Below are 13,302 nucleotides of genomic sequence, written 5' to 3'. Positions count from 1 at the left end.
TAAAATGAACATCTATATTATCTGTCAAAATTATTTTTTTAAATGTCAAATTCTATCAAGCCTATTTACCAGTCTTACATTACATCCAATAGTGTAAAAAAGTGGGCACGTGGCACAGAAAGGTGTTGGAAAATAGGTGTGTTTCAGCCTATGTGACAGGGATACTTGAAGATAAAATTATTTTAGGCAATGCAGGAAAGGCATAAGAGCAAATTTCTCCCCTAAAATCCAGATGGTGGATCTTTATTCTGATATTTTGTGCTTTCTACTTGCACAGAACTTCCACAAACACTAATGGAAAATCTGATCATGTTGGGAGAATGGCATATCAGAATCAAGATCCACTACATGGCTCTGAGAGAAGAATTTCACCCTAAAACAATAACACTTTGGGTATGTTTACACTATGAAATTAGGTCAATTTTATAGAAGTCGATTTTTAGAAATCAATTTTATACAGTCGATTGTGTATGTCCCCACTAAGCGCATTAAGTCGGTGGAGTGTGTCCTCACTACCATGGCTAGCATCGACTCACGGAGCGGTGGACTGTGGGAAGCTATCCCACAGTTCCCGCAGTCTCTGCTGCCCATTGGAATTCTGGGTTAAGCTCCCAATGCTTGATGGGGCAAAAACATTGTTGCGGGTGGTTTTGGGTACATGTCATCAGGCTCCCCTCCCTACCTCTCTCCCTCTGTGAAAGCAACTGCAGACAATCATTTTGCGCCTTTTTCCTGGATTACCCATGCAGACACCATAGCACAGCAAACATGGAGCCCACTCAGCTCACCGCTGCTGTTGCGAGCATTGTAAACACCTCGCGCATTATAGTGCAGTATGTGCAGAACCTGGCTAAGAGATGGCAGCACGAGGACGATTGTGAGGAGGACATGGACACAGAGGTTCCTGAAAGCATGGGTTGTGGCAATTGGGACATCATGGTGGCAGTGGGGCTGGTTGATATAGTGGAACGCTCATTCTGGGCCCGGCAAACAAGCACAGACTGGTGGGACCGCATAGTGTTGCAGGTATGGGATGATTCCCAGTGGCTGCAAAACTTTCGCATGCGTAAGGCCACTTTCCTGGAACTCTGTGAGTTGCTTTCCCCTGCCCTGAAGCGCCAGAATACCAAGATGAGAGCTGCCCTGACAGTTGAGAAGCGAGTGGCGATAGCCCTGTGGAAGCTACCAGTCAGTCAGAAATCAATTTGGAGTGGGCAAATCTACTGTGGGGACTGCTGTGATTCAAATAGCCAATGCAATCACTGACGTTCTGCTATCAAGGGTAGTGACTCTGGGAAATGTGCAGGTCAGAGTGGATGGCTTTGCTGCAATGGGGTTCCCTAACTGTGGTGGGGCGATAGACAGAACGCATATCCCTATCTTGGCACCGGACCACCTTGCCAACCAGTACATAAACCGCAAGGGGTAGTTCTCAATGGTGCTGCAAGCACTGGTGGATCACCAGGGACATTTCACCGACATCAATGTGGGATGGCCAGGAAAGGTGCATGACGCTCTCATCTTTAGGAACTCTGGGCTGTTTGAGCAGCTGCAAGAAGGGACTTACTTCCCAGACCAGAAAATTACTGTTGGGGATGTTGAAATCCCAATAGTTATCCTTGGGGACCCAGCCTACCCCTTAATGCCATGGCTCATGAAGCCATACACAGGCAGCCTGGACAGTAGTAAGGAGCAGTTCAACTATAGGCTGAGCAAGTGCAGAATGGTGGTAGAATGTGCCTTTGGACATTTAAAAGCTTGCTGGCATTGTCCTCAGCACAACCAATATTCCCATTGTTATTACTGCTTGCTGTGTGCTCCATAATATCTGTGAAACTAAGGGGGAGACGTTTATGGCAAGGGAGGTTGAGGCAAATTGCCTGGCTGCCAATTTTGAACAGCCAGACGCCAGGGTGATTAGAAGAGCACAGGTAGACGTGCGGTGCATCAGCGAGGCTATGAAAACCAGTTTCATGACTGGCCAGGCTATGGTGTGACAGCTGTGTGTGTTTCTCCTTGATGGAAACCCGCCCTCTTTGTTGATTTTAATTCCCTGTAAGCCAACCTCCCCCCTTCGATCACAGCTGGCAAAGGAGATAAAGTCACAATTGTTTTGAAACCATGCATTCTTTCTTTATTAATTTATAAAAAAGGGAGACAATTGATAAGGTAGCCCGGGTGGGGTAGGGTGGGGTGTGGGAGGATGGGAGGAGGGAAGGACAAGGCCACATTGCTTATTGTAGCCACACTACAAATCAAAACTGTTTTAATGACAGCCTTCTGTTGCTTGGGCCATCCTCTGGAGTGGAGTGGCTGGGTGCCCGGAGCCTCCCCCTTCCCCCCGCATTCTTGGGTGTCTGGGTGAGGAGGATATGGAACTTGGGGAGGAGGGCAGGCGGTTGTACAGTGGATGCAGTGGTGGTCTGTGCTCTTGTTGGCTTTCCTGCAGCTCCACCAGACACCTGAGCATGTCCGTTTGCTTCCCCATTAGCCTCAGCAGCATTGCATCGAGCCTCTTCTCATCGCGCTCACTTAATGCTTTCCTGGACTCTGCCACTGAATGCCTCCATGCATTCAGCTGTGCCCTATCAGTGCAGGAGGACTGCATGGGCTTGGAAAACATGTCATCGCGAGTGCGTTTTTTTCGCCTTCTAATCTGCGATAACCTCAGGGATGGAGATGATAGGGGGAGCATAGAAACATGTGCACCTGCTGGGGGATAAAAAGGTAGAGTAAAATTTAAGATGATACATTTGTGAGAACAAAAGGGAGACTCTTTCACAGCGAATCAAGCAATTCATAGCAGACAGCACATGTGCTTTAGGTACAAGGTCGCATTTTGCCTTTTATATTGAGTGCCTGCCGGTACACATCACACATGGCTGGGCAACAGAATTCGGTTTCCAGGCAGCCATGGTAAGCCAAAGGGTACGTGGGTTTGGATTCGAATGCCTTCATAACATGTGGAAATGTTTTCAAACTGCAGCACCCTCCTTTCCCATAGCAAGCAATGCCGGTTAGGTTTGCCATTTAAAAGGAGGGGCTGCGGTTTTCGGGTGGATGTGCAGCACACATCTCCCCCCACCCCTCCGTGTGGCTATTTGGGATGATCCCTTCACCCCTCCCTCCGCCACGTGGCTATTCTCAGGGATGATCCCTTTTAGCCAAGCGCAAACAGCTCAGCATGAACGGGGACTTTTTACTGTTCCCTTACAAAAATTCCCTTATTTCAACCAGGTGACCATGAATGATATCACTCTCCTGAGGCTAACACAGAAAGATATAGACCGAATGTTGCTTGAATGCAATCAAAACCCAGGACCATTCGCTGCCATGCTTTGTGCTGCAATGATTCCAGACTATTTGCTACTGGCTTGGTGTGGTAAAGTGTCCTACTGAGGAGGATGAAATAAGGCAGTCCTCCCCAGAAACCTTCTGCAAAGGCTTTCAAAGTACCTCCAGGAGAGCTTCATGGAGATGTCCCTGGAGGATTCCCACTCCATCCCCAGACACATTAACAGACTTTTCCAGTAGCTGTACTGGCCGTGAATGCATCCCAAGTCTTCAGGGCAAATCAAACATTAAACACTATTGCTTTTAAACCCTGTACTGTAGTTACAAATGTGCACTCACCAGAGGTGCCTTCTCCAGCTTCAGGGTCGGGGATCCCGCCCTGGGAGGGTATTGGCTCCAGGGTGATGAAAAGGTCCTGGCTGCCGGGGAGAACGGATTCACCGCTTGCCTGCTACGCATTCTCCTCCTCTTCCTTATCCACAAAATCCTCCTCCGTGTTGTGTGAGACTCCCCCCTTGCAGGTGTCTACAGACAGTGGTGGGATAGTGGTAGGGTCCCCCCTAGAATGCCATGCAGCTGATCATAGAAGCGGCATGTATGGGGCTCTGACCCAGAGTGACCATTTGCCTCCTTTGTCTTTTGGTAGGCTTGCCTGAGCTCCTTGACTTTCATGCGGCACTGCTGTGTGTCCCTGTTGTAGCCTCTGTCCATCATGCCCTGTGCAATTTTGGCATATATATTAGGATTTCTTCTTTTTGATTGGAGTTCTGCTTGCACAGATTCTTCTCCCCATACAGCAATCAGATCCAGTGTCTCCTGTTCGCTCCATGCTGGAGCTCATTTGTGATTCCGGGGGGACTGCATGGTCACCTGTGCTGCTGAGTTCGCCATGCTGACCAAACAGGAAATGAAATTCAAAAGTTCCTGGGGCTTTTCCTGTGTACCTGGCTAGTGCATCGGAGTTGAAAGTGCTGTCCAGAGCGGTCACATTGGAGCACTCTGGGATAGCTCCCAGAGGCCAATAACATTGATTTCCGTCCACTACCCCAAATTCAACCCAGCAATGTTGATTTTAGCGCTACTCCCCTCACCAGGGAGGAGTACAGAAGTCGATTTTAAGAGCCCTTTAGGTCAAGGGAATGGGGTTGCTTGTGTAGACACATTCATTATAAAATCGACCTAATGCGGCTAAATTCGACCTAATCCTGTAGTGTAGACCAGGGCTAACAGTGGTACTAGTGCTGCCAGGAGTGCTCATCCACTACGTCAGTTTAAAATGCTTCAGATATTTATGTATTACTAGCTAGCATATTGATTGCAGCTCACTATCAAAGCTCATACTCCATATTCCTCCAGTTGAAGGAAATTTTGCTGGAACATGGGATATCTTTGCTATATTAAAAAAGGGGGGAAAGCACCTGACAAAAGCATCATGATGATGATGGTGGTTTAGGCCCTGATTCAAGAAAGCATCCATATTCAGGACCAGGTGTGCTTAAGTTCCATTGACTTGAAGAACTCACACCAAACCTCAGAATGAATTTTTACTTCAATGGGACATCTAGGGGGCATGCTTAACTGCTGTTCTGAAATGGCTTGCTTTCCTGAATAAGGCCCTTCTATTGCAGTACTGCCCGAATTCCTCAGTCAGGTTCCCACTGGACAAGGTGTTATACAAACACACAAGTAGATATGGTCCCTGTCCCAAAGCACTTAAATTCTATTTTGAAAAAAAATATGGGTTATAAATATTAGTATAGCATGTGGTAGCCATTTATTTACTGAGTTATGCAGATAGGAAGTCGAACCACAAAAACTAGTGTAATTTGATCCAGAATTAAAAGAAGCAGTAGGTCAAATCTATATATTTAAGGCTAGTAAAGAACAGAATTATCAGACACATGGATGAACATGATTTGTTTCGGAAGAGTCAACATGGTTTTTGTAAAGGGAAATCATGCCTCACCAATCTACTAGAATTCTTTGAGAAGGTCAACAAGCATGTGGACAAGGGTGATCCAGTGGATATAGTGTATCTGGACTTTCAGAAAGCCCCAAAGAGGTCCCTCACCAAAGGCTCGTAAGCAAAGTAAGCTGTCATGGGATAAGAGAGAAAGTCCTCCCATGGATCAGTAACTGGTTAAAAGACAGGAAACAAAGGGTAGGAATAAATGGTCAGTTTTCAGAATTAAGAGAGATAAATAGTGGTGTCCCCCAGGGATATGTAGTGGGACCAAGGCCATTCAACATATTCATAAATGATCTGGAAAAAGGGGTAAACGGTGAGGTGGCAGATGATACAAAATTACTCAAGATAGTTAAGTCCAAAGCAGACTGTGAAGAGTTACAAAGGGATCTCACTAAACTAGATGACTGGGCAACAAAATGGCAGATGAAATTCAATGCTGATAAATGCAAAGGAGTGCACATTGGAAAGTATAATCCCAGCCATATATACAAAATGATGGGATCTAAATTAGCTGTTACCACTCAAGAAAGAGATCTTGAAGTCATTGTTGATAGTTCTCTGAAAATATCCGCTCTATGTGCAGAGACAGTCAAAAAAGCGAACAGAATGTTAGGTACCATTAGGAAAGGGATAGTTAATCAGTAAGGCTATGATTTAGTCATGAGTATTTTTTGTAAAAGTCACAGACAGGTCACAGGCAATAACCAAAAAGTCACGGCCACTGACATGTCTGTGACTTTTACTAAAAATAAATACCCCTAATTAAATCTTAGGTGCTGGGGAGGGGGAAGCCCGGGGCCCCACCGCCTCCACTCCTGGCGGGGGCAGCCTGGGGTGCTGCTGCTGCTCCCAGACCGCTGCTGACCCCAAGGCCACCCCATCTGCTCGGGGAGCCCTGGGGTCAGCCACACCAGCTGCTGCAGCTGCAGAAGTCACAGAGGTCCCAGAAAGTCACAGAATCCATGACGTCCGTGACCTCCATGAAAGACCTGCAGCCTTAATAATAAGACAGAAAGTTTCATAATGCCACTATGGTATGCCCACACCCAGGGCCGTCCCTAGCTATTTTGGGGCCTATGCAGCCCCTTCCCCCCCCCCCCCGTGGGAGGTGGGGGGGGGCAGGCCTCTGTGTGGGGTAGGGAGTTGGCCCTAGGCCTCCGTGGGGGGGGACTGGCTTGGGGCGCAGGAGGGAACCGCTCCCCAGCACTCACCGGTGGCGCGGCTGGGGCCAGGTCGCTGCACTTTCCACTGCTGGTGAGTGCAGGGACCCAACCCCTGCTTCAGCTCTCAGGGGAGTGGGGGCGGGGCTGGGGCGGACAGGGGTGGGGCTGGGGCAGAGCAGGGGCCATGGGGAAGAGGTGGGGCAGGGGCTGGAGCAGATTGCAGCGGCGCAGGGCACCAGGAAGTGTGGTGCCCCAAATTTCCTGGTGCCCTACGCAGATGCGTACTTTGCATATGGGTAGGGACGGCCCTGCCCACACCTTGATTACTGGGTGCAGTTCTGGTCACCACATCTCAAAAAAGATATATTGGAATTGGAAAGGTACAGAGAAGGGCAACAAAAATTATTAGGGGTATGGAACAGCTTCCGTATAGAACTGCTAACGAGATTCTGTGTAGTACCAAATGGGCCCTGTTATAATTTCTGTCCTTTTTTGTACAAAATAAAAACCATTTAAATATAAATCTCTAGAATAACTGGTGTCATTATGAAGACACAATACAGAGAAATTATGAATGACATAGGGAATAGGAAAGATGTTTTGCTGTATGTATCAAAATAGAAGCTGATTTTTGAGGTTTGGTTTGAAGCCTTAAACTAACCCTGAATGTTTCTGGTTTCAACAATTATACAATTAAATGTATGAAAAATATGTTTTTTACTTCAAATTCAGCTTTTTCCTTTCTTTATTTTCAGAGAATGAAACTGAAGCAGAAATTTTGCCACCCGCAGAAACCACGCCACCTGCAGGTTAGTAAAGGAATTGCCTTAGTTACCTGATTTGGTCTGTAGCATAAACAGAATTGCGTGAGTCTGGACTGTGCTACAATACTGTGGTGTCTATTTTTATTGTCTGCCTGTAAATAAACAGCTGCTGAACAATAGGAAGTGAGCTTGATTTAGTAAGGTGTTGTCTTCACTTACCATTCAGATAGGGTTGCCTAAGAATTGCTAATTTCTCAAGCTTGATGTTGTTTAGAAGAGAGCTGGTAAATATGAGACTGAAAATATCTTTCTGGACACAGTCATTGTAAAGGGATGATAAAATTTGGGGACTTGATTATGTTACCCACATTCATGTTGTTTCTAAACAAAAAGTCCCATTCATTTCCCTTTGAATGTACTACTCAGTGTGGATAAGAGTGTCAGAATCAAACCCTTACTGAATAAGGCTTCAGATAAATATGAAGCTTTGAACATAGCTAGCCCCTTTTCTCTTGTGAGAACATGAACCGTAGAAGACCAAGCACTTATGGTTTGATCTGCATGCTCACCTGAACTACATTAACACTCGTAAAGTGGTATAACTATATACCCCATGTATTTGTTTGGTTTATTATTGGATCAATTCTAGTTTCTGTCCCATCTTGGACTGCACATCAGCTAGTTAACTCTCATCCAACCACCATACTCCGTTGGGCACTATGTAAGTCATTCAACCACAGTGAGGAGGTCAGATTTGATGGGAAATAGAGTTGAGTGTCCTCTGTGTACTGAAGACACTACAACCCATACATCCTTGCAACACCTCCAAATGGCCCCATAAACAAATTGAACAAGATAGTTAACAAAATAGAATCCAGCAAAACCCTGGAATAGAGAACCCTTTTGGCAATTAAGAATTTACAAAAACTAACCTCTGGGTTGTCTCAGGGAGAAAAGATGAGTCACTCAGGAGTGACCCTATCTATTCCTGCTATGATCTACAATAGCACCTCATTGCCAACAGTAATGAAAGCAGATAGCCTAAAAGAATCAGTATGGCTATTTGATCTTAAACCCTCCCCAGAAAGAGATGTCAGACCATGTCTCCAGCTCTATCTGTCTGTACTGTACACCAACCTAAAAACAAATTGACGGGGGCCCAGGAGTTCTGAGGCATTTAGGTACTATCAGAATATGACAGTTTCGAATGCCTGATCCAAAGCCCATTGACATCAATTGGAGTCTTTCAATTGGCTACAATGGGCTTCAGAACAGTTCCCAAGAGAACAAGGGTCTAACAATTGCTGCTTTCAAAGAAGGTGTCACTTTGCTTCCTGTGAGGGAGGCCGCAACAATCCTCTTCAATAGTACATAATCCGATAACATATCAAACACAAAATGCATGTATATTATTCTAATATGTAACATTTGGTGTGGTGAATTATAGCTACACATTATACAATTACCAATAACCCAAAGAAATAGCCTTTTTGCGGGGGTGGAGTGGGGTTTACACATTTACATGACCTAAAGCTTTGCTGTATTCTTTATAATGCTGTATAAGTTTTTATTTTTACTTTAAGAGTCTCTCAAAAACGTACTTGTACTTCCTACACAGAACAAAAGAAACCAAAAGAGGATGGAACCGAACAGACTAAAGGTGAGTGGACAGTCATATACCAAAAGCTGGAAGCAGGCAGAGCATCCATAAATGCTGTAATGATGCTAGATTGTTTGAGCTTTTTTCAGAATTTTGGTGCATTACATTACAGTAGTGTGGTTTGAAGCTTCCGGGATTTTTTTTCTGCATCACTCATTGAGCACAAGGAAATTATGCTGTTTATGTGTTTCCTTCAAAAGTTCCGTAAACAAGTATGAAACTCACTAGCCTTTGTTGAGCTATACTGCATAGTAAACATGATTAGTTAGATAAAATGGTCCATCTTCCTGGATCAGATTTCAAATGATTTGCATGAGCAGAAAGCCATCTTCAAATGAGCATGAATGGTGACATTGACAGAATTCAACAAAATTGAGATCAGTGCATACCAGTAGCTCTTGCATGAGGTGGGCAATCTCATTTTATCATCCAAGGCTGTTTCTATTCTACCTTAGAACCTTGGTATTTCATGCTGTACATTTTCATCAGACATCTGGTCAACTAAGTCATCTAACTTCCACATGTTCTTCTGTAAAGGAATCGTCTCACTTCATTAATTTTTCTTCATTTAGGGCCCAATGGTAAACCCCAATACATGTTCTGTGTTACTGCCTTACCTGAAAAATCATCTGCTGTGAACACACACAAACATACACATAATTATACATGGATCCAACAAACAGCTAGGTTTTCAAGATACATAGCTATTCCTGCTGCTTAGCTGAAATTAGAATCTGGCCCTCAATTGGCAATTCTTCCATTTAGGAACACACATTTGGTGGGATTGGGTCAAATTCTATCCTTTTGTATGAAAAGAAAGATCAAATATGGCACATACTGTGCATTATTCTGTATTCTCTACTTGAGTAGAATTAGAACAGCTCATCAGTTCACTTTGAAATAGACAGTATAGTTTATTGAGTCAAGTATGAGGTTTCTGATGCTGATAAAAAAAAATCTCAATCAGACTAAGATCTGTTTATAGTTGACCCAACATTTTTTCATTATTTGGAACAGGCCTTGAATATCTACTCTGACTTTGATCTCACCTAGCTGGGAGCTTATAGATTTGCCTTTTAAAAAGACTAGATGTGATGTGGCATCTAGTCTTTTTAAAAGGCACATTAATTTACAGATTAATTTGAAAAAGATGTGGTGCAGTGCATGGCCATTTGTGTCAAGAAAATCTGAATGCCAATGTTGAGAATGAATGAACCAAATATCACTGGCAGAATAAACATGCTGAACTTAGCGTCAGTGCATGCTGCTAACTGTCTTCCAATAGTGCTTGTATTTTGTCACAAAAATATTTTGGGAAGGACTTAAATCTGTCATTCTTGGCAACAGTTTTATTCAGGAGCATTTTGCACTCCAAATAGGTAGAAACAGAAATGAAGATTTTTGCCTTATAGTAGTCTAGCAGTGTTGGTTATGACTGCTTGAATTTTGACCTGGGAAAAACATTTTGCTCCTGAATTGAACATCTATAATATCTTCCCCTCTAACTCCACAAGTCTATATTTTGCTGAATTAAAAAGACACCTTGGTAAGTATCTCATCAAACACTACTGTACTATCTTTTTTGTGCACTCTGTCTTGAAGTTTTTGAAGCTTCACACTAGCAAAGAATAAAGAGATTTGCTGGAGGGTAGGAGTTTTCCATGGGGCTGAGCCATTTACTTCTAGTGCTTGGAATGGTTTTTAAATTTAAAAAAATTGTTTGAGATTCTACTACACAAAGTAAAAGTTGAGGTGTTTCCATTTTAATCATATTTCAACTAGCAACAACTGCTAAAGTAAGAGTTCCAATAAGAAATTGAATAGTGAAATGTCAGAAGGATTGTGGTACTGATAAGTAGAAAAATCTCTTCTCATCCATCATGGTCTAGTGGAGCTGTTCCTTTACATAGCAGCACAGAAGTCATTGTCAGTAAGACTCAGAGCATGCTGAATGAGTTAGCTGAAATTATTAATTAAATTTATTATTATTTACATTGCAGTCTGAATCCCAGCTCCTGTGAACCCCAATCCAGGGCTAGGATTCCATTGTGCATAAGGGAAGAGAGTCTTTAAGACTCTCATGCTCATCTGTTATGAAGAATTTTGTATATGGTATTCTTTATAATAACAAGCATAGTTCCTGAATATCAGAAGAAAAGGCCTCTCTCTTCTCCATTTGCTGAAAGTCATGTTATATTAGAAAAATATATTTTAAAGGGCTGTTTACCAACAAGGAACAGGGAGAGAGCCAGCCAACAACTGGCTTTTGTACTACTGAGTCCAGGATGGAGCTAAAAACTGCTTCCATAACTTTGCAGGTGGCAGTTTGGGGTCTTCTCTGAATTATGTGGGATGGTGAAGGGTTTCACATCTAGATAGCATAATACATGGATGTTTTGCAGATCAAACAAATTCTAAGATATTCATGATAGTTCATACTAGCCACCCACCCCGGTACATGGGAAGTTGTCTGTCTGCAGAGAGGTCAGGTTGTACATGAATCCTACAGCTAAGCAAGAAAATCTAGACCATGTTCTTCACAAGTTCCAGATGATTTTTGTGGCATAGAGCCAGCAGTTAGGCAGAAAAAGTATACCTACTTGTGTGTCTGCTCTACTATTCTGTTACTTGTTGGTAGTTACTGTCTGTCCATGGTAAAACATTTGTCTACCTATTACGTTATTAGTAGGTCTAGTAGAGTTGAGAAAATGGGTCACACCATGTGAAAAATTCTTTGTTCTTTTTCTAGGTTTTTCACTGGAAATGATTAGTTCAGAAAAGTGAAAAGAAAATTTGCCTGCTCCTGTATAATTTTGCCACTTTCATAGACATCTGAGTTGTGTAACTGGAAAATTCAGAACTCAGATGTAGGTACTAAGTATTCATTTTATTTGCAGAACAAGAAGTGAATCAGCAGAAGTTCCACCAAACTTATCGCCATGTCATCTTATACTGATCCCATTTTCCATTTTTTTCTTTTTTCTTTTTAAATTTAGCATCATCTTGTACACAAAGTATTGTTATCATGATTTTCTCAAGCTAAAAACAGTTTGCTTATTCCTTTCTTTAGGTACCATCCAGCCATTCAGGAGTCTACTAATAAACTTTTGCATATTTCACTGATGTGCTTTCTCTAGGTTCCATCCAGCCATCTACTAAAATGTCTGCATGTTTCATCCCTGTATTTTCTTTAGGTTTCACTAAGCCTTTCATCTGTCTACTAAAACTTCAATTCTTTCACTTGGCTGCCCAGCACCTTAAGTACCTAACAGTTCCTGTACAGTTTAATGGGAGCTGCTGAGTCCTCAGCACTTTGAAAAGCCAAACAATCTATTTAATAAGCTTAATTTTAGGCACAGAGTTTTAAAAATCTTGGTCATTGTTAGGACTAAATTGTGCTCTCAGTTACATCAGTGTAAATCTAGATTGACTCAGTGAGTTTAATTGGAGTTACTCTAGGTTTATCCTGGTAAAAGTGAGAAGAGAATTTAGCCCAGTTTCATTGTGACTTTATAGTAAATTTATGTTAACTGATGTACATTAATTTGAATACCTAAGATTGTAAGAATATCCTCAACTCCCTCATAATCTCTAATGTATTAATAGATCTATAATGTATTTTATCCCCACTAAGTGTTACAGATAATCTGTACATGCAATATATATAATTATCCAAGTGCTTTATGACTTTCATATATTGTGTTAGTGTAAGAATGCACATTCTCATCTATTTCATCTCGCTTTACTCCCTCCCTATTTGTGAAAGCTAACATCTTTAAATATAGTTCTGTTCATATTATTATTCTTAAATCATGTTAAGGTCAAAAAGTGTTTCTTCTATAACACAGACTGGGTAAAATATAGCTCTCCATTAACCTAAGCAAAAGTACCTGAGGTTGCCTGGGTATGACTGAGAGGAAATTTTGGCCTGCTATATGTATGGGTCTTTAGCTTTCTCAAATTGCAATACCTATTCTTTGCTTGCCTAATCTGTAGCAGCAAATATCCAAATCACTTGCTTACATTACCAAACTTGCTGCACAACTCAGAAGTCAAGTGTTTCCATGCCTACAATAAACAAAAGTATCATGTATGTTAAGGGGCTGTTTTGTATCTGCGCTCTACTCAGTTAACCTTTTCTGCTGTTTCACAAAAGTGACAATAGTGACTCTAGATTTAAAATAGTGTTCAGTTTTCAGTTAAAGTAGAGCATAAATTTGTTTGTTAGACATGAGACTATATGGAACAGAACTAAAAATCACTCTATGTGTAGGTTGAATTTTGGGGGAAGTCTGATGTGAATTCCTTCAATAGTTAAGAGACTGAATGACTTTTAAAAATATAGTTTAGAGTTGTTGTTTTTGTGAAGCATTCTTGTTTAGAAATTATTAAGTTGTAACAGTTCAAACTTTCTAGAGCTATAGATCTAAATAGTTTCAGGAATGTTATATA

General features: G+C 42.3%; 1 protein-coding gene across 16 annotated transcripts in view; it reads left to right on the top strand.

Moving 5' to 3' along the window:
• MYBPC1 (myosin binding protein C1) overlaps positions 1-13,302 on the top strand; it is a 113,857-nt gene that overhangs the window by 27,316 nt on the left and 73,239 nt on the right. For all 16 annotated transcript variants that reach the window (XM_065565383.1, XM_065565377.1, XM_065565353.1 and 13 more), the window contains exons 2-3: positions 7,182-7,235; positions 8,809-8,850. In XM_065565383.1, the coding sequence (XP_065421455.1) occupies positions 7,182-7,235; positions 8,809-8,850 (96 nt within the window). The remainder of the gene's footprint in view (positions 1-7,181; positions 7,236-8,808; positions 8,851-13,302) is intronic.

This window comes from Chrysemys picta, chromosome 1 (genome assembly GCF_011386835.1).
Source record: "Chrysemys picta bellii isolate R12L10 chromosome 1, ASM1138683v2, whole genome shotgun sequence".
NCBI lineage: Eukaryota > Metazoa > Chordata > Testudines > Emydidae > Chrysemys > Chrysemys picta.
Note: the sequence above shows the minus strand (reverse complement) of the source record. Positions and strands in the feature narration are given on the sequence as shown.